The following is a 27,026-nucleotide window of genomic DNA, read 5'->3' as shown; positions in this document are numbered from 1 at the left end:
CTGCAGTGGGACAGCCCTCCGGTGTGCAAAAGCACCGTGGCCTCCTCAAGAAGTGATGGGGATGCTTAAAAGTATAAAACATTTGCTCAGTGCCCATAACTGTGAAGGGAAGATCCCTTTCGGGTCTCGATGTCCCTCTAACTACAGCTGCAAAGGCCATCCTTCTGCAGTGCCGAAGCCTGGGTGTCTGCGCCTCGGTGCAGGTCTGCAGCACGCACTCACCTCCAGGGCAGAGAGGAGGAGGAGGAGGAGGAGGAGTTGGGGATTGCTCAAGTGGTGGTGGTGGGGTGAGGCGGCGTTGAGTCAGGCACTAACACACCTGCCTGCCTGCTCCCAGCAGCTTAAAGCACGAGAAGCTGCCTGGCTGAGAGTCTCCTGTACCCATCCGCTGCCACGTTTCGCACCTGGCTCGGACACAGAAAAGACCACGATGGGGCTGTTCTACAGTAAGAGCCAGGTAAGAAAAGGAAAGAGGAGGCTCTGTGACGAGCTGTGCAGGCAGGCCCTTGGCGGCAGAGGGGACCTGCTGTAGGAGGTGGTGTTCCACCTCCTGTATCTTCAGTGCTGAGATTTCTTCTTCAGCACCAAGGCTGAGAGCAAGGCAGGGCTTCTGCCTGGGGTTTGTGCCTACTTTGTGTTTTGGCCTTCAGGAATGCAAGGACTTTAACGCTGCAGTAATTTAACTATTTTGAGAATGCCCAATTGAAAAAAAAAAAAAGTCTTTTTGTACATTGGCATTGTCTTTTGCTTCCATCCTGTTGGGCTAGGCAAAACAACCTGCTGAGAAAAAATAAGGAGGCATCACTAATGTCAATGAGTGCATGGGGAAAGCCGGGAAACTAATATTATGTGTGGGGTTACATATAGGTCTCTTAAAAATTGTGGCAGTTTTTGGGCATAAGGCAATGAATGGTGACACGTTGTTATATATCAAGCTATGTATTCGTTGCAGTGATATTCCCTGCTCTATAGGTAGTGTGCATGACCTGTTTCCTATATGTGTTTTTTGCATCACTACATTTTGCTCTTCCATTTTTCCTCCTCTTCGTTGTTGGTTGGATTTTTTTGTGGTTTTGAGGGTTTTTTGGTTGGTTTTGGTGAGGGTTTTTTTTGTCATTTAGAGCATTAAATGTGCGGTTTTTCCTCCTTTTATTCCTTTAAAAAAGACAATTATCTAGGGAAAAAGTACCTCACCCTCAGTGCCTGTACTTTTGATTAAATACCATGTTTGTCTGATCCTTGCTTAGGATGAGAGAGGATGACAATCAAACCAGTCTCCTGGCAGGTTTGTTAAATGTCTTTTGATAACCACTTAGGTTTAGGTGGTTTCCCAAGATTTCCATTGATACCTTCCTGTGACCTTTGCTTAAAGGAAGATTGGATGAGCTGAATTATTCAGAGAGAAATAATTACAGAGTTGTTGCTTTCACTCCCCCCTTCTGAGAAGGGGGGGAGATAGCTCTCTGGAAGACACTTTTCAGGTCCTCATTGTGTGACAGCCAGCACTGCTCTACGTCAAACATAACAATGGAGTTACATGGCTATAAACCAGCTGACGAGCAGCATCGTTACACCATGATATCGTTACTAATTCCTGCCCTGCTAGATTGTCTGCTGTTTGTTGTGAAATATAGTGGATATATATGACATCCTTTGAATTTGCACAGACCAAGGTGTGTGTCAGCTGTATTAATGACACAGCAAGGCTCACTATCATATGTTTCTCTGTGATTAGGTTGTAAAAGTCAGAGACCTCGAGTTGAGGGTTACCACAAGTTTCCTCAGAATGGAAAATCCAGGATGTCAGAGGTTTGTTCTGTGATTGAATGTACATTTTGGGTCTCTGGCCACACCTGGCTGCAAACCTTCTGGGAAGAAGACGACAATGCACAAGGAAGAACCTCAGTTCAGGAATGTTTTGGATGGTTGGAATTGAAACACTTAATTCAATGCTATCTCTGACTGTGCTTCTGTTCTTTTTCTCTGCATTCTTATCCCATGCATTTTGTATGCTGTTCAACAGACAGAACCATCTCCATGCAACCTGCTCACTGTAAAAATCATACGGATGAAAAATGCCAGGAAAGCAGACTTGCGTGAGTATCTTTGCTATATCCCTGGAGCATCCACGTGCTTGTAAAACTACTTGGAATATAACCAAGTGTCACAAACACTACCAAGTACTTATAAAAGGAGAGAGAGAGAAGATGCGTGACTGTGGCATGCTGAAGATGAGGTAGCATAGTTAGAAGATATTATTTATTCTTCTATCTTTGCCAGTGTAACACTGAAGTCTAGCCACCAGCTGTAGCTCGGATCATGTTTGCACAGAATGCATAAAATCTTTTACATCTGAATCTGCAAAGAAAGGGTGTTTTATTCACAGGGAAGACTGCAATAAGAAGTTTAGATAAGGCACTTCTTTCTGTGGTTCCTTCTTACAATAATGTCCACCCTGTGCACCCCTGGACCTAACAGAATATTTTATGTGAGCTGAGGACTGGACACTTGACATCTCTCATGGACTGTCAAATTTGATTCAGCCATAGGAACAGCCATGTTTCAAAACTTAGTTGAGGGCTCATACTGTTAGCTTTTCTATTCTTAACTATTTTTACAAAATCCCCAGGAATGATAGTTACATAAAAGTTTATTAATGCTCCATAAATATCTGAACTGCAAAGCACTAGAAAAAAAGGCGGGAATGACAATCATCTCCAATCTGAGGAGATGACCGATTGTCTTGCATTTATTCATTTATACAGATAAGAAGGTCTGAATCCAGAAAGTTTCTATAGGAACCAGACCAAGCTAAATTTGTTCAGGAAAAATAATGCAAGACAAGATACCTGTCTGGGCCTTTCCAAAGTAATTTACTTTGAGTTCTGCTATAGTTTCTCTAGAGGCCAAAGGTATATGAAGAAGATTTTCTCACTCTAATTTTTATTGAAGAAAAGTAAGATACTTTCTTGTTGCTGAATGTATGGGGAAGAAAACTCTGTATGAACCTTCCCACTGGACTACTACTAAAGTGCGGAAAGGAGATATGAAGCACAGTTATAGGCTGGAGACAAATCCCTTGCTACAGCTAAAACCTATTTGAACATACAAATGTGCACTCTGAACAGAAAGAGGTGTGGAAAACTATAGCCCTTAGATATCTCCCAAATAATCATGTTCTATTAAACCATCTGCATGATAATGAGCTTACCAAACTTTCCTCTCCACCTTTTTCTCATCTAGGTCAACGCTTTTTATTTTTGTCTTGAAACTATTTTTATTCTGAAGGGAGTTTCCTATGCTTTGATGCTGTCTTTCCCAATACTAGAAAATTTCTAGGGCAAGGGCCAGGTACTGAAATGCTCAGGCATTTCTGCTTCCCAGTCCAAGACACATCCCACCAGCCTGTAAAGCTGCTTAAAGGAGCAGTTTGAATGCCAGAGGTGCTTTTGGAGCACAGCACAGGGTCTGGAGCAGCAGTAAAGCCACAGCACGGGCTTTCCAGGCTGAGCCTGTTCTGCCTTACACCATGTGAAGCGTATACTGGCTGTTGCCCACAAAACAGAATGACAGACGTTCACCACCAACATTGCCAAGCTATCATCTGTTTGAAATGGTAGTATCAGTCAAAATATTGAGGGGAAAAAATTTTGCACAAACAAAACAAAAACGATATTTGCAAAAGGTGAATGCTTTGCTTGTTGGGTACTTCCATCATGTAGGAAAAGAAAATCATACCAGTCATGGCACTGCCTTGCTTATGCTTAATTGTTGAATCTGGTTTTGATTGACAGCTGCTTAATTCCAGTAACGTTTGATTTTGCTGAGGATAAAATTTGTCCATTGCATTTATCAGAAAGATCTGCTTTTAAACCATTTCAGGACATAGCTTTCTATGTAGCCAGACTTGTAGAAGTCACATATTTCAATGGCCTCCCAGAAGGTGTCCCAACCTGGTGCCTCAGGTTAACTTCATTATTCGTCTATCTGCTCCATTTTCCAGGTAACGGAGATGGGAAAATCAATCCATAACAATAGACTCTCAAAACCTCACTAACATCTCCCATGGAATAGATAGATAATACAAGACCTTTAATAGAAGTTCAGTGCATAAGATAGTATTTTTATCTAAGACAATTTGAATTGTTTAATTCTGCTTTTTAAACGCTGAGTCTTTTCAGTGTGCCCTTGTGCTATTCTGTCTTTTCTTCCCACTGATCCATCAGTGTGTAAATTATAACACTAATTTCCACTTGTGTTTTGATGCATAGCTGATATCATTGATACCACCTGTGAATTTAGTGCCTTGTTTGTGTTCTCCACATTCCCCCTTCCCACTGAGCACACCCACATCCCCATCAGGCTCATTGGGGCTCTTGATATTCCTGGACCTGTGAACGCTTGCCAGTTCCCAGATTTGGGTGTGTGTCCCATCTGCATCCTGACTCCCTAATGGGGTGAGACTTGGATGTGCACCAATCCAACCCACCCTTAAAAACAGGGCTTTCGCTGCAGAGAATTTCAAATTTCAAGCTTGGCCTCTCACAGTCCTTGAACAACCGCCATAGTTCCAGAAAAAACAGAAGGACATGTCTTTTTGCAGCACGTGGTTCAGCTTGGGAACTCCCCACGGCAGGAGATCGTGGATGCCAAAAGTTTACGTGGGTTCCAGGTGGAGACTGGACAATTTCATAGAAGAAAAATCCAGTGAAGGTTGGCTTAGGAAGTCTCTGAACCTTAAATTGTGAGGGCTGGCCGTCTTATACTCTTCCTTAGACACCCACCACTAAATGTGAGGCATATTCTCCTCTGGCACTGATGTCCATCCCTAACAAGACGTACAATCCTTCCCCAAAAAAGACAAAGGGGTTAAAGAACAAGATACTGGAGAGAAACAAAATCATTAAGTGGAATTAACAAATGAAAAAGAAAACAGAGTATTAAGGGTTAAACAAAAAGGTAAAAATAGGCAACTAGATGGGAACACTGAGCTGAGCAATTTTAAGCCATCATTCCCTGCTTCCTGAAAACATCCAAGAGCCCTCAGTGGACACTGGCTGTGTGCCCTGGGCTAAATGGACCTTGATTGGTGTAGAGTTAAAAATATTCTTCAGCATTTTCTTAGTAAGAAAATGATATTTTTGAAGATTTTATGGATTTTTTTTTGTTTTAAATCAGGCTTGTTAATTTTGGAAACTTCCAAGTTTTGGACACTTTTTATATAAGGCTTATATTATTTTGGGTACAATATGTTCTAAAATTATTAAGTATGTTTTACATTTTTATAAAAAACCCATATTTTATGGCATTGTAGTAGCAGTTCTGCCATATATGAGATCAATTAATGTAATAGCCATTGAGATCCTGAAAAGAAACATAGCCAGTGAAATACATTATTGTTTAAGGAACTATGGTTCAATGGGATACTTATTGCAGGAACCCACAGACTTCCTCCAGTGTTTTGTTCTTGCACTGTTGTTATTGTTTCATTGTTATTTATTACTTACTTCACCATTTAAGCAGTTGCAATTATGTACCAACAGCCTGTTGCTCTAGATGCTGCTTGAAATCTTCTTATAAAATAAAAGCATGTGGACCGATAAAGCCCGAAAAGGGAGAAAACAAGGAAAAAAAAGTAAGGTTATTTAGCAACATCTCAGCAAAGGGATGTTTTAAGGAGGGATGTAAATGAGACTAGTGATACTATTATAGGGATGCGTGTAAAGTGCTCCACCCAACGTGAAGGGCAGGGTGGGAGAAAATGTGAAAGCTTTTTATTGAAGTTTAGCTATTAGGAGACTAATGTTGAATGCTCCCTGGAGGAAGGAACTGATCTCCCGAGACTAAATGAATTCTTACAGTCTGACTGTGAAGGGCCTTGAGAAGGAAGGTGTTTGCTTTCACAGAAGTAACCCACATTCTTATTTAAAAAAGCATGTAAAAATTCCAGTGATCTAAATTATCTAATATTCTGCACTCTAGAAAACAGCAATGTGTGCCTGTCCACCCACCCTCAGCCAGATCTCTGCTCAGCTCCACAATGTGGGAGGAAGAAGAAAAATGCTTTTCTCAGCTGGTGGGGATAGTTTGCGTTTTGTGACATGGATAGGTCCAAGTGAGGGGAGACATCGTCAAGGAGATGATCTGGGCAAACAGTGTTTGAGGCCACATTCTTGGTTTGGATCCCTTCAGCACAATAAGAAAAACTATACCATAACAGTCATGAAAAACGAGCACTTAAAGGCAGTCCAAGAAGAGGAGGAGGAGGTCTCGGTTTCTGCCCAGGTTACAGGGGGGCTGGAGGTTGTGTCTGTTAGCATCCAAAAAGGAGGTAAAAGTAAAATGAAAAATTTTTGGTTTAGCCCTGTTTCAATTCGAGCTGTCTATGAGACAGGTGAGATTTTAGCTCAAGCCAGAACAGCCGGTGCTCTGCTCTTGTCTGGGATGCAGCATGGTGCTGGGGCTATGGTGTTTCTGAGCATGGGTCATATTGCTGTAATGCTTTCTAATGGTAAAGCACAATTAAGATCCAGTCCTGCTGCTATCCTGGAAGATAATTAGAAACTTAGTGTAATAACTGGACGAAGAGACCGTGCTGTCATAAATACCTGCTGCCACGCCTGCTTTTGGCAGGATATTGCCCCATGGTGATACCACGGCTGCCACTCCAAGCACGTTTGATGGCTGCTCATGTGTCACGGTCCAGAGGAGGGACACAACAGGTTGCTGCTGTGAAGCTCTGATGCGTGTACCACGTGTGAGCGTAATCACTGTTGTTAGGTGGTGGTTAGACTTATGTATCAGGGTAATGATGCTTTGCTTGCACGTGGCTGTCAATGGGAACCTTGTACATATACGTGAAGAGGCACTTGATACAAGGCAATGGGATATCACGGCGTGACCGACTGGCTCGGGCACAGGATGCACTGTGGAGTGCCAGTTCTCACAGCTGCTTGTGCCTGGAGCTGATCGGGCAGAATACAGGCCTGAGGTATCCGAGAGGTGTAAAAAAGGTTCCTGGGAGTTGTGCGTGCCTCTCATAACACCTGCAAAATACTTCATGAACAAGAGGCAATTAGGTTCCAGAGGACACCTCTGAAGTACAAAAGGCATCACCAAACACGTTTGCAGACGGGAAGAGGGAAGCAGGCTTGTTTAGTGGCTGTGTCAGAAGCCCCCCCGAGAAAGTCAGAGATCTGAAATGAGAAGTCAGAGCTCTGCTGTCTGACAAGAAGTTATTTCTTAAAGGTGTATGATACAGTGCAGTAGCAGACAGTGATCATTTGCAGAAAAGAAAAAACTGGTGGACTTTCGACGTAATACTTTGTTCTTTGCCACAGACCTAGCCAGAGCACATATTGCTATTTGGGAAACGTCAATGAAATAAAGTTTGGATTGCTCACAAATTTCTGGACTCAGGTCCTTCTGATCCTCTTCCTAGTGGGGACAAGAGCTGACAGCAGTCTGTGCTAATACCAACCTGGACCTCCCAAGAGCCTAAAAGGATTTTCATATGGACATTTCCCGTATACACACAAAAGTTTAGAGTGATTAGGACTGTTAGAAATTCAAGTGATTTCTATGAGTTGTGATTTTATTTTTTTTTAGAATTTATATCTTTGTATATGCCACAAGTACCTTCATCAGTCAAAGTTACTCTTTTGTTTTGTTCAGAGTTACTCAAAGAAAGATGACTTAAATCTCAGGGGAGCCAGGAAAAAAACCAAACAGCTAGCTTTGTTAATTCTTCAGTTACATACAGAGTGTGATAAAGGGCCGAGTCAATTATTCTGTGTTTCCCAAAGTCAGGTCTACCAGTAACACTAGGTGGGACAAGACTAAGTCTAGTCAGATGAAGGTGTGTCTGCTATGCAATGGCAGGAATGCTCAAGTAGGTGGTGTTACAAAGAGAGGAAATATAATCCTAATGATGGGATTGGCATTTATGGGCAATGCTCCCCCATGCTATCTTTGGCACTTGTGTGCGTGGTTGTCCCTAACTAACAGATTGTATTCTGTAGGGTGATCATCCCTGACTTTTGAGTGTGGGTCCACAGGATTGTTAATCTCGTGACTCATGTTTGCCTTTTATTTCTTAATAACTATGACAAAACATATTTGCAGGCAGATTATTCTGACCTCAGAATGAAAGTGCTTGTTGATGATGTAAGCACTGCAGACTGCTGCTAACCACTGTTTCATACTGAAGCTTTGGTGCTGAACATCCCTCACCTACAATGGAGCTCAGGTGGGAATCCAAACTTTATAACAGGCCTCTTCATCTGGGAAAGGAAAATGAAAATAGTAAAGCTGCCCTCCCTACAGCTGGAAACATTAAAATTCATAGGTGAACTTTATGACCTGAATACACCTCTAATTGAAACAGCAAAGCCAAAGCAATGCAATCTTGTGCAAAGAAGCAATGTGACCTCGCTCTGTGCTGGGAAGCACAGACAAGCTTTCACCTGCCCATTGAGTGTTGCAAATACCCTTATCCCTCTCTGGCTGGGCACAGAGATGCAGGTGAAAATAGTGGCATTAAGCAAGATTTTTTTATACAGCTTTACTGGCAAAAACTCTCCTTCGGGACAGCTGCTTCTCAAACCAAATGTTACACCGTCAGTCTGTTCAACATTTCAACACCTTTCTTACATGTGCTCATTTTAATCCACTTCAGAGGATTAAATGCAATTAATCTTTTCCACAGGTGATTGATTTATTTTTCTTGAAATTTTTTTCTTGAATTTTTTTCCTTGAAAATCTCTGTTGTTGAGCTCTGTGGTGTATGTGTGTGTTCCCTTCTTTAACTTTCCAAAAGGGAAGAAGGCAGACTTTAGTCAAATGCCTTGGTGGAAGACCTACCTTCTGTGACAGCAATGGGGCTTCATGGGAACCTTCAGTGAAATGAGCTCCTGTCGCCACTGCGTTGGCAGCCAGATGTGCTAGAGAAAAGAAAGGTTGCTCCAAAAAGTAGACAAGACAGAACTGACAGCCAGAGCTACCCCAGTAACATTAAAGCATGTCCATGCCTACCTGTGGAAGCCCACTCTGTATGAGCTGGGCTCTGTCTGTCCAGCAGCCCGCATCACAGCTCTTAATGTTATCTGCTCCGTGTTGCTGACACGCAGCTGAACCATCAGCAGTGCCCAGCCCTCTGAGGCTCTCGTGTGTGCATGCCCCTGTGCGTATGGATGGCTCGTCAGTGTTAAAACCTTTGAAGTCTGATACATATAGATAGTCTGGCTGTGTATTTCTCCAAAAAGGAATGCAATGTAACTGCGTATTTTGAATGTTTATTGTTTTTCCAGCAATTAAAAGAAGTAGTCCTCAAGAAGAGCAAACTGCCAGGCTTTTACAAAGAGTAAAGCAAACTGGTTGCCTAGCACTGGCTTGATAGCGCCTTAGCTAGCATCCTGGCCTACGTTCTGCATATTGTCCTGTGTACAGAGCTTAAAAATTCATACACTGCAACACCTTATGGGGTACTAGATGTTTTTCCTTGGTCCATTGCTTTCACACTTTCCTTCTCGTCAATAGTAACCCAGTCGGACTGCTACGTGAGCCTAAGCCTGCCAACAGCATCTGTGCAGCATTTCCGCACCAAAACGGTCCAGGACAGCAAGAACCCGACATGGAACGAAACCTTCCACTTCACGATTCAGAGCCAGGTTAAGGTAGGAACAGCGACTAGCCCCAACAGGTATTCTTACCAGATATCAAACCTACCGTATAGCCTTTGCACACTGCGGGTCTCTCTGAGTTCCCTCACAAAATATTCGTACTCTCTTATGTAGTTATTTAACTTTCAATGGTTGGATAAGACTGTATCTTCCTGAATAATCAATTGGCTGTAGAGTGCACCTGCAAAATTTCCATTTTACTTCTGCCTTTGCTTTCATTCTCAAACTTCTTTTCCAAATTCCTTTAGCTAACATGAAATATCTGTGGCATCTGATGTTTGTTAAACCTTATACAATCTAATTTTTTTTGATTCCAGAACATTCTGGAGCTGAAAGTTTGTGATGAGGACAACGTAACTGAAGATGACCATCTCCTCACTGTATTCTTTGATGTCTCCAAAATCCAGCTTGGAGAAAACATTCAGCTGTGTTTCCAGCTGAATCCACAGGTATGGATAAAATTCAAGGACAAAGCTAAGGTGATGTGGTCAGGTGAGAATGTCATTATTTCATCTTTCCTCTTGTGTGTCCCATATACAAGCCTTTCTTATTGCCCATTTAGCCACCTGAGTATGTCCAACTGTTTCAGGGGTTGATACCCAGTGTCGCTTCTGTAATTACTGCAAATGTGGGGTGCTGCTTCTACAGCAGGTGGCCAACATTATTCAACTTGATTGTCTGGTTGCTGTCCTTGATGTCAAAATATGGAGAATTTACTCCAACAGTTTTGGACAACCCTTTGCAGTTGGAGCTGGTGCTTCTGAGCTGTGCATTATGTTTTGCTAATATAAAAGTAGTGATCTGCAGTCATAAGCTGCAAACCCAATTTTCATAAGTGAGTTTTTCAGCAAGTCTTTATTTCATGAAATTGAGACAACTTTATACTGAAGTTTTAATGATAGTGTTTTAAGCCCAGAAATGCTTTACTTTAGTGAGTGCTGATTTGATATGATACCTGTTTTGGAAAGGCTGGCTCTGTCCTGTATTTTCCTTAGCACTCATGCTATGGGCCAACAAGATGATGGGAGGTGCACCAAAACATGTGAAGGAGGAAGGAAGTCTCAGGGGAAGGGAATTACAAAAGACAAAGATGAAGACTGAGCATGCAATGAGGCTGTGTGTGCAGACTCCACCAAACCAAAGTACACCCTCCAGAACACCCCGGACTTCATACGCCCAAGTGTGCCACCATATTAATGTGCCACCAGGCCCATCTGCACAGGCTGTGGGTGAGGGCTGGGAGAGGGGCAGGATGATTTGGATGCACCAGAGAAATCCAGCCTCGCTCATGCTGAGGATCAGTGGGGAGTGCTGAGAGCTTGTGGGAGAGGAAGGGAAAGGGGATTGCAGGTGACCTGTGAAACAGTGAGGGGTGAACCTATGACTGCAGAAAGGGGGAGCAACCACCAAAGGCCCTGCACTATGTATTACATTTGGCCTGCAAGGTCTAAGGTAGGAGTCTGCTAAAATAACGGGTATGACATTAGAAGTATGTGACGCTAGAATTATAGCGGGTAGGACATGAAGAAAATCAACTCTGTTGCATGCACGGTAACAAAAGGTGGACGCTGGCTTACAGATTCCCCCAAAGAGAACAGATTCCTGTAGGGTATCTCTCTTCACAGGAGAATCAACCTGCTGTGACTGCATTCATTTTCTTTCACAGGGAAAAGAGGAGCTGGAGGTTGAATTCACAATGGAGAGCAGGTGCGTAAGGTCAAATAGGGGATCAATAGAAATGTAAGCCAGAGGCAAAATGTTACTGACACAAAACATCTGTTTTACACTTGCAACCCCTAACACTGTCACCATCTGAATAAAGCGGATGGGAGCTTTGGGTGTTCAGGAAATGCTTGTGTAGGGCATTTAATGGAGAAGGGGTGCATGACAGTGCATGATGTGTGTGCATCCACGCTGGGCATCCAGGCACATGGAGAAGCTAGCACAGATGCGAATGGGAGGCTAGAGATGTCCCTGATGGCTGTTGGTCCCCAGGCTGCAAGGGGCATTCTGCACAGGGGGAGAGTTTTAAGTTTCAAACCCCTCTTGCTCTTGATACTTGGAATTTGTTTCATTTGTGGGAATAGCTTAGAAAAATTTTTTTACTGTGTTTCCATATTGACTGTACAGTTAATGGAGAGAATGGGTGCATAAATCAGTCCTAGTGCTGCTGTTGATTTTTAAGGTAAATGGTAGTATTTTTTCCTTTTTTGTTATGGCACGTTGGATGAATTAACCAGTGTTTCAGCTCTGATCCCCCAGGTTTGAGCTGAGCAAAATGGGGCAATAATGTATTTATGCCATCCCTGCGTAAATTTGCTTCAATGTGTCAGAAGACAATCCTGTCTGATAGTGAGGAGCTCCTCTGTTCAGCAGATCTCCATAAACAATTTAAAGTTCAGACTCAAGCCTGTGAGAGGCAAATTGGATTGAATATCCAGCTAGAATTTCTGATGCTCTTTGTGCATGCTGCCTGTCCAGAGATGGACTTTTAAAGATAAAGATAATGAATTAATGATTAAAGAAGAGTTAAAAAACCAAAACAAAACACCAAACAGAAAAAAGAGAGTGTTTTTGAATTGATTGTTTTCAATTTTGTCTTTCAGTCCGGATCCTCCTGAAAACATTGTTACTAATGGAGTTTTAGTGGTAATGTTAATTTCATAATCCTTTCCCTGCCATATAGCAATGCTTATTGCAAAGCTCGTATCAAGGGTACCAGGCAATTGCTCCATACGGTGGCGTGAAGGCATCGGCCAAGAGGCAGGCTAAAGCTGGTGTCAGCATTGGCTTTCCCACGCAGTCCCTGCCAGTGACTTACGCTGCCAGCGACTGCAGCTGCCAAAGCTGTGAGCTGCCGCCAGCGCTCGCCTCTGCCCAAACCCAGCTGGGCTCGGACGGACAACATCCCTCCATCTGCCTGGGGAGAGCTGGGCTGAGCACCCTGCCTGGGGAGCCTTCCCCTGTGGCTGATCCTCCCCCAGGCCCTTGAGGGGCTGCTTCTCTCAGTGGGAGCCAGCAGATCCCTTCTCTTTCCTCATCTCTACACGATCTGTTATTTCCCATGTGGAAGCCCAATGCCTCCTCCCTAGGCTTGGTAAGGGGCTTACAGACTGGCACCATCTCTCCCCCCCGAGCCCCCGTGCCCCGCACATGCCCGAGGGACTGGCCAAGGCAGAGCTCTGCTGACAGTGAACCCCTTTTTCTCTTTCCCTTGTTGTCTCCTACAGTCCCGTGAAGTTTCCTGTTTGGAGGTGCAGGTGGACGGCGGGAGGCTGAGGAAGGACAGTACAGGTGAGCCTTTCGCCATCTTATGGAGCAAACCTGGATGCCACTTTATGGAAAAAGCACTCAGTGTTTTACACTTGAACACCCTGGTTTAAAGTTATTTAAGATGCAAGACAAAATCTCACTGATGCCAGTGGCCTGTGGAGGGGGCTGTAGTTGGGCAAAAATATATATATTATCACAGAATATGGTGTGAAGAGCATGTGGTCTGGTTTCCCCACAAAATACTTTCCTCTTTAATAACATCTTGTCAGATACTTATAATTTTCCAAAGTATTTGTCCAAGGAATTGAATTTTTTTTGAGTCCTAAACTGGAGCTAACTCCTATTGTTTCCTGATTCAGAGACAAAGAAAATGGGCAGGTGAGGACTGGGCCTCTTTTATCAATTTAACTTCTTAAAATTTCTTTAGGCATAAAAATATAAAACATGCCACTAGGTGAAACACAAGACACACAGTGTATTACCAAGGACATTTGTTGCACATTTTAAGCAGTGCATCACTACTCTGTTGAGTCCATGCTCGTGGACTTGTGTATCTCCCACACAATTTTAAAAACATCTCACTGACGTTTCCTGATGGTCCCAATCCAGCAAACTGCTTAAGCATGTGGATGATCCAGCTGAGCTCAGTTGTCACAGCGAAGAAATTTGCTAGATGTGGCTGAAAATGCTTGAGTGGGATAATTCTTTTAAAGGCTGATTATATACCTTTGAATGTGTGGATTTACAGAGTGTATTTCACCTTGAACCTGGGTTGCTTCCATTCTATATAAAGACCATTTGAAGCTTATTATATGAAGGCCAAAAACCACCAGACGTTACTTCTGTAAGTGCTAGAAATTATTTCAAAAGAAATATTACAAGTTGAAGTAAAGGGAAACATGATAGAGGGACTGAGATTTTACTGGTTCCAAAGAGAACCTGTGCTCTGCTACCAAAAAAAGAGTTTCTCCCCAAAGTCTGAAATTTTCAAAATACCTTATTATTATACCAGAATAATATTTTAGTACCACATACTGTCTTATTGCTGAGGTATTTTGAAAATTTCAGACTTTCAGGAGAGAGTGCTTTTCTCCCCCCAAACTGTTAGCTGTGAGTCATTATCTAATGAATAGAGCACTAGTCTCAGCAATCACAGTATAGATGGAAGTGCAGTGGTACTGTAGCAACAGTTACTATATGGCACATTCTGTACACAAGCTCTAAAGCTGAAACCCAAAGGCTCAGGTAAGTGAGTCTATTTATTTATCCTATAACTGGAATATCAAAATGAAGTTATTACTTAAGAAAAGCATATATTACATTACTGTGCAAACAAATTCTCCACATTTTTTTGAAGACCTTAAGTTTGAAACTCCTTTGCTTCAGAGAGAAAGTTTGCATTAACTGTGGAGGGGTCGTATGAAGGAACCCAGACCCACACGCTGAGCTCCTGCCTGTGCCCGACCTCCCCGACCAGGTTCCACTACATCAAGTATAATCAGTCGGCACTCACTGTGGCTCTACCGCGGCGGAGGCGGCTCAGCAGGGTATGTGATCACCACTAATCTGTAGCTGTCTCTTTGCTGTCTGCTTCTTTGGGGACCTCTAAGACCTGAGTGTGTGTGCAGGTCTGTGTATGCAGGGAATTGGTAAGTGCATGTATGTAGGTGAGGCTGGGGAGACTGCTTTTACCTTTTTTCCCCATTTTTGTATAATAGTTAACTGTCATTATTCTTTTTTACCCTTTTTTTCCAGTCTATATCAAGTCAAAATGAAAGGGATATGAACGAGTCTGTGACTCTAGCTCTGAACTTGCTGCCTATACAAGAGAAAATAACAATAGCAGAGGTGAGAACAAGTCTTTCTTAATAAAAACCAGCCCAACACACATTCAATTTGGTGGGTGATGAGAGTCTTACAGCTCAGTGATTCCGTTCCTGTCAGGCACCATGCATGCTACAGTGTAAGGTGTGAATGACGGTCACTCTGCAACTATGTGATATTTATTTTTTTTCTTTTGTTCTGCATGTGGTTCCAGGCATGCCATTTAACCTTGTTCTGAGTTTACATTAGTTTCCTCAGGACATATCTAATATGTTCATCAACGTAGTATGTGAGTTAACAGTAACGGATATGACAATTAAGACTTATATTTGCAAAGGGAAAGCCTGAGGCGGAAGATAAAACAGAGAACATCCATATGCCTGTGGTTCAGATGCCCAGCTTTCAATGACCTTCCCAGAAAATGAAGGTTAAACTAGATGTTCAGCTATGAAAAGCTGAGGGGCCCCAAGCCCACCTGGCATGGGTAAATGGCCCACTTCTATTCAACCCAGACTGTACTGGAGCTTATTATATCTCTCACAACTCAGACCATTGCTGGCCAGATTCTGCAGCTGTGTTGCTGACTGCAAAGATAGTGAAACTCAGCCTGTAGATGCAGTGGGGGAGGAAGGCGCAGGATTAATAACCTGAGCATGCTTACACTGTTTGTATTGCGATTTTCAGGACAGGACAATTGACTTGTACACAAAGGCAAATGAATGGTAAGTGAGTCTCCAGCAACACCTGATCCTGTAACTGGGAGACATTTGCACCTACCCAAAGCTCAGTTGAAAAAAGCAGGGGTCCATGCAGGCTCAGTTGTAAGCAGCGGTGTGCTCATCTGTGGGTTGCAGGCATTTTTTTGCCAGGTTCTCCTTTTTCAGTGATGGAGACTTAAATCATGGGTCCCTTTTCCTCCAAGCTTCCAAGCTGTTAGTGCAGCTCAGTAAGTGGATCTTGATTTGTGCGCAATCATGCCCACAGCTGGAATGAACAGCTCCACAAAGAAATCGTATTTCTGTATTATACAAACAAAATAACACCAAGGCATGGTAGCTGTTTCCCTAATCAACTGCAGTGCCTGTTGACAGAGGTTATCTAGTTACAGGCACATATGGCAGCACTACTGAAACTTGAAAAATTAATTATATCATAGAATCATGGAATGGTTTGGGTTGGAAGGGACCTTAAAGATCATCTAGTTCCAACCCCCCTGCCATGGGCAGGGACACCTTCCACTAGACCAGATTGCTCAAAGCCCCATCCAACCTGGCCTTGAACACTTCCAGGGATGGGGCATCCACAACTTCTCTGGGCAACCTGTTCCAGTGCCTCACCACCCTCACAGTAAATAATTTTTTATAACATCTAATCTAAATCTACCCTCTTTCAGTTTAAAACCGTTACCCTTTGTCCTATCACTACACTTCCTGATAAAGAGTCCCTCCCCATCTTTCCTGTAGGCCCTTTTTAAGTATTGGAAGGCCACTATAAGGTCTCCCCAGAGCCTTCATATATGCAAATACAACCAGAAGTGTGTTGCAGGAACCTTGTTACCATACCGGGACAGTATGTCATGTTCTGCTCTGCCTTCCCATTTGCATTCTTGTTAGCAGCTACAGGAATTAGCAGAGGCCTGCCTGTGGCGTTGCTCCTTCTCATTTATTACATGATACTGTCCACAGACTTGTCTGTAAACACACATAAGCATAGCTGGAGTTGACCACGGTGAATAATAATATAATAATATTTGTGCCCTGGTCTCAGGACTCAGGGTCTGTGTTTCAGGCCAAGAAACCTGGATGCCCGCCTAGGGTTTGACCTGTGCACTGATGAACAGGATTTCCTGCAAAATCGGAGGAAGGTAGTTGCTGCTGCACTGAAGGAGGTTCTTCATCTGGAGGAAGATCTGCAAGAGCATGAGGTAACCAGGAAAGGCACTGCTGGGGGATTTTTCTCTCTCCTTTCCCTCAAGCCTGGAGATGAGGAGTGATTTCTCATCTCCATCCAGATGAGGAGCGAGGACCTCAGTCAGCAGCTTCTCCTCCAGGGTACTGTTTGCAGTCAAGGTGATCTCACCTGGAGAGCTCAACAGCCTGTCTGGATGAGCAAAGTCTCTATTTCCACTTGGCTTTCAAATGAATCATTTGAAGGAGCTTCAAACCAATGAGTTTGGTCCGTGTTTCTTAAAAACCCTTCCTGAAGTGCCCAAATCTTCTAGTATACCCCACAGGCATGTCCAGCAACTTGTATTATTTATAACTCATGGAGCAATGTTGCTTTATCTCTGTTCTACGTGTTTTATTTTACTAGTGTCTGGATGTTGCTTTTGCATGTCTGTCATCTTTTGACATGGATGTACCCTAATACCGCTTTCCCACTTGTGCTTTCTGCCCTTTTTTGTGTTGAACAGGTGCCTATAGTGGCTGTGACCACAGCAGGATGTGGGATAAGAGCGCTCACTGCCATGTATGGCAGCATTTTGGGTCTTCAAAAGTTGCGTGTTCTGGATTGCATTTCATACATCAGTGGCTCGTCAGGCACAACATGGTGAGGAGTCATTTTGATACTGTTTTTTGGATCTTGTTGTGTTAAGCAAAACCCATGCTTTGTCTAGGGTTTTAGTTCTCAGCGAGGGTAAAAGGGGTCTATTGAGTTATTGCTTCCATCTTTGGTCTATGAATGCCAGGGTCACCCATGAAAGACCTATTGTGCATCATACATTTGGTGTCACTGAAGTAACTTATCCCTAACCAAAAGAGAAGACTTTATTGGAAGTGCAAACATCCTTAATCCTATGCAAAATGATCCTTTATGGTTATTTACTGTTGGACAGAAACAGCATAGACAGCTGGTGAAGCTGCTTGTGTTGGATCCCAAATCAAGTGACTTTTGACTGATTGCCTTTGGACTTGCATTTCTGCTCAAAGTAAGCTCAAAGAGGAGAGTAACCTAAAGATAAAATAATAAATGCCCAAAGCTCTGTGAAGTATATCCTCTGAGTTTCAAAAGCATCTTCTTCACTTCTTTCCGCTTTCCACCATGTTTCCTGCCTGCAGGACAATGACAAAACTGTATGAAGATGCTGATTGGTCACATAAGGATCTTGGAGAAATAATTATTGAAGCTCGGAAGCAAGCAGCCAAGTGCAAGATGGGGGCTTTTTGCTTGAGAAGTCTGAGGAATTATTACAGAGAGCTGAGCCAAAGGACCCAAGCAGGACATAAAACATCTTTTATTGATCTGTGGGGGCTCATGATTGAATCCATGTTAAATGATGGGGTAATGTCTATACCTCTTTCTTCTCATAAAGTTGGTGACTTGATCATTATGACCATGATGACAAATTAAAACCCTAGGAAGAGACACCTGACCAATAACACTGTACTTGGTATGTAGGCAGAACACCACTTACTTACATTAATAACTTGGAGACATAGTGAATGTCTACACTGGAGCCTAAAGTGCGATTGAATGTAGCATAGAAATGCTCAGACTAGCTCTAAAGTAACCAGCATGCTATTTAACACTGCAGTGGGCCAAGAAATTTTTGAGGTTCTTAGGTGGTTTTATGGCCCCATGCTTTTATGTCTCCACTGCTGCAACATTTACACAAGCTGCAGTCATACCTTGAATATACTGCAGATATACCCCATATGTAGTTACTGCACTTTGTGATTTAGTGATGAGAAAGTATATAGATCCAGAGCTCCCGAGACATCTTAGTTACAGAAACTGTGATTTTGTAGGTGCCTTTTGGCTACTTTGGATTGGATCTCTCAGGACCTCCTGTTCCTAATTTTGTTGTAATGACAAGCAAAATTTTCAATGTAAACTAGCAGACTGATGATAGCTGGAGAAAAAGGCTATTTTATCTTAAAATCCTATAAACATGGTCTATATTTTGTCTAGGTGACACAGATAATATGAAATACTCTAATTTCATATCATATTTCACGTTGCATTTCTGGCCTCAGTGCTACATAGCAAAATTTGCTAGAGTTTAGTTTGGCTGAAGTACACTCAAAATCTCCACTTCATGTATAAAATAAGTTGTTGGTATTGGACAGCTCAAGGATTTTTCCGCTGTGGATGATAACTTTCAATATGGTTTTCAAAAAAAATCTTGACTAGAAGGGTCATTAACATGCTGCCTTGAAGAACTCATATGTTTAACAGATGAACTATGTGATGAAAGCTGAATTACCCAGATCTGCCCTATTTTTTCACTTACATTTAGCAATGCAAAGTCAGAATAGCATGTGAAGCAACTCATTACTGTTGTTGTATACTGACTGTAGAACATGGCTGGTTATCCTAACAACAGTTATTCCTGTTCCCATGATTTTCTTGCCCTCTGTTATTCAAGCACATGGAAGTAAATTTAGGAGGAAATTCAGGAAAACGATATCCCATATTCAGACTTTGTAAGCTGATATCTTTAAGGAACTGTTTATCAGCTAACCATTTTTTTTTTTTTTTCTCCCCAAATCCAGAAATGCCACCACAGACTTTCTGATCAACGTCGGGCAGTGAATCAGGGTCAGAACCCACTGCCCATCTACCTTGCCCTCAATGTCAAGGACAAAGTTGCCACCAAAGATTTTAGAGGTAATGTTTCAATTCTGGAAAAGAGCTGTGTTTTTGCGTGGGGATACAGTAAATAATGATGAATTGTTTTAAATTCTCACTTCAAGACAGGAGAAGTCCTGTTCAGAGATGTAAAGAGTAACTGGGCAGCCACAGGCTACACAGCAACAGTTCAGTATTTTGTAAGATCTCCTGGCATGTAAATGTGCATATTCAGACATTAACTTCAGACTAATAACACGACACGCATCTGTGACACTGTCTCAGAAACGCTATGAATTCTTAAAGAAAGTGATTCACTGGAGCTTTAAGGTTGCTTAAAATATGTTTTTCATGGTTGGCTAAAGGCAATAAAAGCAATAGAAGTCAATCCATGTTCTAGTCCACCTTCCATGAGAAAAATTCTGCTCTCTTTTTATCTAGCAAGTGGGAAGTTAAGTTTTCCCTTAGTCCTGACATTGCTCTTTCACAAACCTGCAGACAGTGGGATAGCTGGTTCAGTAGTGGCTGTCAGTCAGCAGGGTTTGTTCAGGGCACATGCTAAGCCAGCTTGCCTGAGGGGGCTGATGCCTGACATGTTTATTCCACATCTGGCAACTTGACTGTTTTTAGTAGTGGAGCTAACGTTGTTGGTGCATGTGTTGGCAGAGTGGGTGGAGTTCACGCCGTATGAGGTGGGCTTCCTGAAGTACGGTGCCTTCATTCGTGCGGAGGATTTTGGCAGCGAGTTCTTCATGGGTCGCCTGATGAAGAAGCTCCCTGAGTCCCGGATCTGCTTCATGCAAGGTGACTCACCAGCCTGGGGGAGTGACAAGATTTTCATACAAACACTAATGATTCTGGAAATTAGTCCCCAGAAACCTGTTGTTCTGCATTTGACAGCAGAGGTACTGGCTCAGTCAGCTTGAAATTCAGCCTGTCTCCTGAGACTTACTCAACTGCCCTTGCTAGCAAAGGTGGTTTTACCATTTGTACGAAGATAAAATGAAACTAAAATGACAAATAAGTTGTTATGTACCTTCATGAGTGCTTTTGAAGCATCACCATTTTCCCCATAGCTTGCAAAACATTTTGAAAGTTGGAAATCTATGAGACTTTGTGGAAGCTGGAGGAAATGTTGAGAAGAAATAAACAGGGCAAGAAAGAGGGGAATCAGGGAAGGAGCTGGCTGAAAATATTTCTTTATTGAAGGAAAAAGGAAATGAAAATGGGAAAATGACAATGTAAAATTTCTAAAAAAAAAAAAGTTCCAGGTAAAACATGGCGGAAGGGAAAATACTTTGAAATTTCTTCGGAAATAAGTTTGCCTTCTGAGTCAGCTCTACCACTGAAATAGATGTGTGGACTTATGCAAAAATTACATAGAAATACGAAAAGTTGAAGAGCTGTGGAAGGAGCAGAAGGCAGTTTTAAAAAGAACTTCCTTGTGTTTACCTCAGCACTACTTATTATACCTCTCCCAATTCCTAGGAATGTGGAGTAGTATCTTCTCCAAAAACCTCTTGGATGCCTGGCACGCAGCTGACAATTCAGAGGACTTCTGGCGCAGGTGGACCCAAGACAGAGTGACTGAAATAGGTACATCTCAAGTACCCTTTGACTTATGGCCTCTTTCCTCCAGGCCCCTCTGATAGGGTAACTGCGCTCATATTTTTTGAGTTTTTTTGTCATCCTGGTGCTCTCAGCTTTGGGGTATGGAAGGCACCAGGACAATCAAGTGATTTGATTTTACTGAATAGCCAGTGCTTTGCTTAAATAGTGAGATTGTTTTTAGAAGGAAAGGCACCATCAGACAGACGTTGATGGAAAGGAGATAGGAGATGGATACATAAGGTGGTCCTTAAAGTGTTGTGTTTTAAAGGCTTGGAAAGAAGAACTTCTGTCAAAGCCTCATGTCAACTATTTGTTAGCCAGAGGGAAGCTTGAGTGTTTCCTTTCCAAAGGAGAAGAGGCATGTTAGCCATGAATGGGGATGCCAGTTCAGAGAAGTGCATCCCTCCCTCAAAATCTGACTGAACTGAAAGATTTAGTAGAGATCAAACGAAGTCAATGTAGTGGAGCTCTATTACACCAGCTGAGAGAGGCAGCTCCGTACTGAAAGACCATTCATTGAAAATACTCGTGAGCATCTTCATGTTAAAATTCAAGCAAAGTCAGTGATTTCATAGTGAACAGACTTGGGTCACATTTCTGTGGGCTATGTTTTTGGAACCCCCCCCCGAACTCTTATGTTTGGGTTTATATAAATAATTTGCAAGTTTGTGTTGAATTCAGCTGGCCAGACCCGAACCAAATGGAACAAACTCTTTTTTAAAAAGTAAAAATGTTTAGTTTAAAAATAAAAAGTTCAAATTTTTCTATTCTTTTCAAAACAAGCTTTGAATTTCATAGTTAACCTAAATCTAAAACCAGTAATCCCCTCGAATGTATAAATAAAATTATTTTCCCTGGTTTTTGTTTGCTTGGAAAAGTGAATTACTTTAACGTGTTCCAAAATCATGTTGTTTTATGAGAAAAATGCTCCTTTAGTCAGATGTAGCCAACTGAGGTTAAGAAAACAAAAGTGAGTTTATATTTTTTGTCAAGAAATTAACCAGAACTCACAGCATGCCATAGGGAAAAATAGCACAATGCTGAGAGCTGTGAACACACGATTACTATTGGTACAGAAGAGTCACCGACCCTTTCTCCTCTTTGCACCTAGCCTCCTCTAAATTGTGGTTATAATTCAACTGCATGTCATTTATGCTATGTATCTCTAGAGGAACAACCAGACTTGCCCGAGAAGCCATACGAGATGGCTACATGCATGTTCACCCCTACGAGCGGCCTCTCCACGGCTCTCCGGGATATCCTGACGGACCGCCCTGCTGTCTCCAAGTACCACAACTTCCTGAGGGGCTTCCAGATGCACAACGAGTACATCCAGCAGGAGCATTTCACAAAATGGAAAGGTGTGGACAGCACTTCTGCCTATGCGCCTCAGCGATCATCAGGGTGGGCACAGGGGCTGGGATTTATCGAGGGGCATTTGTACGTCCTGAAGAGAACGGAGTGGGTTTTGTGGTTAGTTGTTAGTGCTTGCTGAGAGAAGAGGAGGGAGAACTAACTAACTTCTCACATCTTTCACTTCCAGTAACATAACTGTTCAATTTCTGGGTCGTTCAGCACTGAAAGTCCTCACTGGGATGAAAATTGCTGGGGTGGAGCTTTGCACATATGGAACACCTGCCTAGGTTTTGGTGTAGTTCATGGGTGTGGAAACACCAACAAAACATGAATGGAGAGGCTGAAGGGAGATTTAGGATTGCTGCACGCCATCCTAAAGCAAAGGGAATATATGGAAGGGAAGCTCGCCTTCCTATTGCTTTCTAACTTCACAGATGTCTTTCTGCAGTGTGCTAATAGCTCTGAATCTTTTACTCTTTAGACACTTCGCTAGACACCTCTCCTAATGACCTGAGAGGCAACTCAGAGCACCTGGAGTTGGTGGATGCAGCTTTCTTCTTTGAAACCAGCTGCCCACCCCTTATGAGACCAGAGCGGAAAGTGGATGTCATCATACACTTAAATTACACCGGTGGATCACAGACCTTGGTGAGACGTCTCAAAACTCTCTTTGTTTAGTAACGGCTTTTCTTTTGCTTTCCACAAGTTTCAGACAGGTGTCTGTAAAACATGGAACTTAGTGGAATTTAGTAACATGGCATTTCCAAACCTTAGAAGAAGAATGGAAATTCCCAGAAGGGAAAATATCTGTTTTTCTCAAACTGCTTTTGAAATAGCCCTAAGTGCTTCACCAATGAAATACAGAGCGGCACAGTGAAGTTATGATGGTTGAGCTGCAACTTCTATTACAATTATATGTAAGATTTAATAGCACAAATACAGCTGGGAAAACTTTGTGATTCAGATGCTGAATTTAGTCTGCATTTTCTTTAACGTATAAGATATTATTTGTCTTTATTTTAATGTGTGATTTTCTAGCTGTCCAAGAACAACCTACTGAGTGAAGAATGTAATCTCTATTTTTATCTCCTTTAATAAATACAATTTTTTTCCTTAAATAGTGGGCTTGAAGCAAGACATCAAATGCATTTACTATGTTTGCAGAAATCTGATTTGGTTAAAATGTTTATATAGGTTTTGAAAGTAGTATTCACCACATAAAAAGACAGATTTAGACTTCCAAATATAGACTCATAACTGTAAACCTGTCCCTGAAGGGCACCACACAAAATACAAAGTTCACTGGCTGAGGCTCTGTCATTTTTTTCAAGTGGAAGATACTTTAATGCTGCTCTTACACTGTAATGCCACATGAAAAATATTTGTCTCTGTACTGCAGCTGAAAAAGAGCATATGTAATAACTTGCATTACATTTCTTCCTTGTACTCTGAAGTCTTTTGAAAATATTTAATTCAAACAAACTGAGGTGGTACTTCAGTGATTTGTTAGATAATTTAACATAGTTGATCATCACAAATGAGCCTTCTGATGAATGCTTTTAGTGCTACATTTTGAGGTCTAACGTATGTTAGCTTGAAATCTCATATTATTTCTGAAATTCAGAGTTATAGAAATGGGTAAGTTGGTCTCAAAACCCTGCTAAAGTCTACTGAGGTCAACTCACAAGTAATACTGCAATATAAACAGATAATGTGACTGTGAATCTTACTTGGATCACAAATTTAGTTTTTAGATCTACATTTTTCTGACTTAGTTCTCCTTTAATCAATGATGCTCTATAACATGCTTTGAATTGATCTGTTGTGTTCCTAAATCATGTTCCCTTTTTAGAGATGTGCCTCGGTACCTATTTAAACCCTCTTTACCATCTTGATATTAGGTGCTTTCCTGTAAGACTATTTCCAAATAGCTCCTCGGGGAAGAGAAAAACAGTCCCTGGGGCTGCAGGTGCTCACATCATTGCTGGCTGTCCAGTGCTATCAGTCTATTTTGTGCAACTTGGCATGAATTACAAGGCTTCGGCAGCAGCCTGATCTTGGGTATCTTTTCTATTCCTTATGCTGCTGTTGTTGGGCCATGACCAGCCCCTGGAGCAGGCTTGCAGATACTTCTCAGAGCAGGGAATTCCGTTTCCCAGCATTGGGCTGAAGGATGATGAGAAGAACCTGAAAGAGTGCTATATGTTTGATGGTGCAGACACCCCAGGAGCTCCTCTGCTGCTTTATTTTCCATTAGTGAATAACACCTTCCAAAGATATGTAGCACCTGGTAAGTTAACAGTACCTAGCTAATTTTATTGACCTAATGAACTTTCTCACTCCCTGGGTATTTTTTCCTCATCCCAATACAAAAATCCTTTGTCTGTCTGCCTGTTCCTACTAGCGAATACATTGCAAAATGGGATGACACAAACTGTTTGCAAAATCAGGTGAAATCTTGTGCATAATTTTAGTTTGAGTCTTGGTGAGATTCAGTGAAAGAAGAAACATGTTCTTCAAGTAGAGCTAATTTCTTCTTGTGATCTCCAAAAGTTTACTTTAGCATGTAGAACAAAGCATATTTTTCAGATGATGTATTTTTATGACGGTCAGATCTAGGGGAGAATTACCTGTACAGTATAGAATGGTTCTATGGAGGGCCACTGTGCTTTCTAATTGGGCTGTTTAATGTGTTGGTTGTATATGCTGGAAAATCAAAGCAATAGTACCTAAACTAATACAGTCACTGTGTCCTTTTGGGCTAGTGTTTGAGATGCAGGCTTTGTTTTTATGATGATTTCCAAGGCTACTAATATTCTGCTTCCTCCTGTCCTATATATCTCTTTATTCCTTTTACCTTTACAGTATGTATTCTATGCAAGAACCTTCAGGGTAAGACTTAAGCACCTGTGACCACATAAAATGACACGAGCTGGCCAGTAGAAGGTGCTGGTTGCAATGGAATGATGTTTAGTGACACTTTTTTAATTCCAATAGACTTTGTTCAGAAGTAGATTTTTCAGAGATTATAGCACTTGTCTTCATAGCAATTGCATCTGTGACCTCTCTAAATTATTCTTGACATAGTCTGTCAGAGTACTGTAATTCCCTGGGACTACACAAACACCTTCCCTTTTTCCCTTGACAGGCATGTCACGTAGTGCTGCTGAAATGGAACTGGGCAAGGTTGATATCTCCAGTTTCTGCTCTCCATACTCAACGAGGGAGGTCTCGCTGAAAGCAGAAGATTTCAACAAGCTCCTGAAGCTTACTAATTACAACATCATGAACAACGAGAACATGATTCTTCAGGCCTTGCGCATGGCTGTGGCACGGAAGAAACAAGCTCCGAGCCAGCCAATATCACAAGCACAGTCCTCTGCTTGAACAGCATTTTCCTTTCCCTTACTAAGTATTTACCATGACAGCGCATATGCGATAGCTACTTCACTGTTCTTGGCAGGTGCCATCTCTAACTAAGTAACCTTCTCAAAAAAATAAAACTCAAAGTATTTGTTTCAAAGCCACATGGTTTGGTTTACTAAGCAGTAGTTGCTTTTTGATCTGGAGTTGTGATATCAAACACAGCAGTCTATGTTGTTAACACTATCTCACTGTGATGATCAAGAGGCAAAGGTTCAGCTGTGTGTGATAGGGAAATAGTTTTAGCTCTCTATCTCTGTAATCTTTTATTGTCTTGGTAGCTAGTCACTAGTTTTTTTTCACCTGCAAAATATTCTGGCATTTCTTTGGGACCATTAATAGCAAATCCATAAAGTCCTCTTCAGACACAGAAGGTGGTGACCATGCAGTATCAATTTAAATCATTTTATTGGTTTTAGTAACTTAAATTAAATGGTGTTCTACCTCTTAAGAGTTTTGTTTCCCAGGTGCTTTTTTGTCATGAACTGTTACAAAATATATATAGTCTATGAAGGATATTTGATTTTTCAAACTTGTGCTGGATAACAGATGTATGGATGGGTGGCCTTTTAGGTCTTCGAGGACATCTATTCTTATCAATTAGATAAAACTTATGAATTTGTTTTGAAGGACCATTGCCATTTCCTCTCACAATCAACGGTGTTCTCTCTCAGATCACGTGTGTGTGCTGCAGTTGCCTCCCCCAAATGCAATTTTGCTGCAGCATTATCTGGAGCTTGTAGTGAAATATTACTGAAACAGATAGCACATGAGGGTGATTGCAGGATGTATGGTAGTGTAGTTGCATACAGACAATCACACTGGAGAAATGGAGTAAGACACCAATATTCCGTTCACTGCATCACAGTTGTTAAACAACCATAAAATGTAAAATACAGCTGCTAGGTATGCTAGTACAAATTAAGATGATATGATTGCCACAGTCTAACTAGTTATTTGACAAGTACATTGAAGTGCGGTGGCTGAGGGGGAAAAAGCTGATTTATACACACATAGTACAAAAACATAACAGCTCTCAAACCCCAGTGCAGTGGCCAAAAATCAGAAGAAGAAATGCCTATCCTGGGAATACACAAAATGATGCATGCACACATCTGATAAAGGACCTGATGAGCAATCTACTAACAAAAAGTTTGTAATACAGAAAACAATTGTGTGTCATTCCCAAGAAGCAAGAGTCTTGTCCACCAAAGCATGGATGTTGATCAACCATCACTGCATACCTGAATGTGGATATATAGCAGAATAAATATCTTGCATTTCTTC

At 41.9% G+C, this 27,026-nt stretch overlaps 1 protein-coding gene across 1 annotated transcript; it reads left to right on the top strand.

Moving 5' to 3' along the window:
- Positions 1-315: 315 nt before the first annotated feature.
- On the top strand, positions 316-26,866 carry LOC128139585 (cytosolic phospholipase A2 epsilon-like). The gene is made up of 20 exons (XM_052782182.1): positions 316-457; positions 2,024-2,096; positions 9,538-9,674; positions 9,998-10,129; positions 11,347-11,387; positions 12,287-12,329; positions 12,911-12,974; positions 14,340-14,500; positions 14,709-14,801; positions 15,462-15,499; positions 16,545-16,701; positions 17,191-17,327; positions 17,837-18,059; positions 19,274-19,388; positions 20,016-20,153; positions 20,838-20,945; positions 22,130-22,321; positions 22,798-22,964; positions 24,423-24,606; positions 25,465-26,866. The coding sequence occupies exons 1-20, from the start codon at positions 431-433 to the stop codon at positions 25,701-25,703; spliced, it is 2,469 nt and encodes an 822-aa protein (XP_052638142.1). The 5' UTR covers positions 316-430; the 3' UTR covers positions 25,704-26,866.
- Positions 26,867-27,026: the final 160 nt, after the last annotated feature.

This window comes from Harpia harpyja, chromosome 3 (genome assembly GCF_026419915.1).
Source record: "Harpia harpyja isolate bHarHar1 chromosome 3, bHarHar1 primary haplotype, whole genome shotgun sequence".
NCBI classification, from domain to species: domain Eukaryota; kingdom Metazoa; phylum Chordata; class Aves; order Accipitriformes; family Accipitridae; genus Harpia; species Harpia harpyja.
Note: the sequence above shows the minus strand (reverse complement) of the source record. Positions and strands in the feature narration are given on the sequence as shown.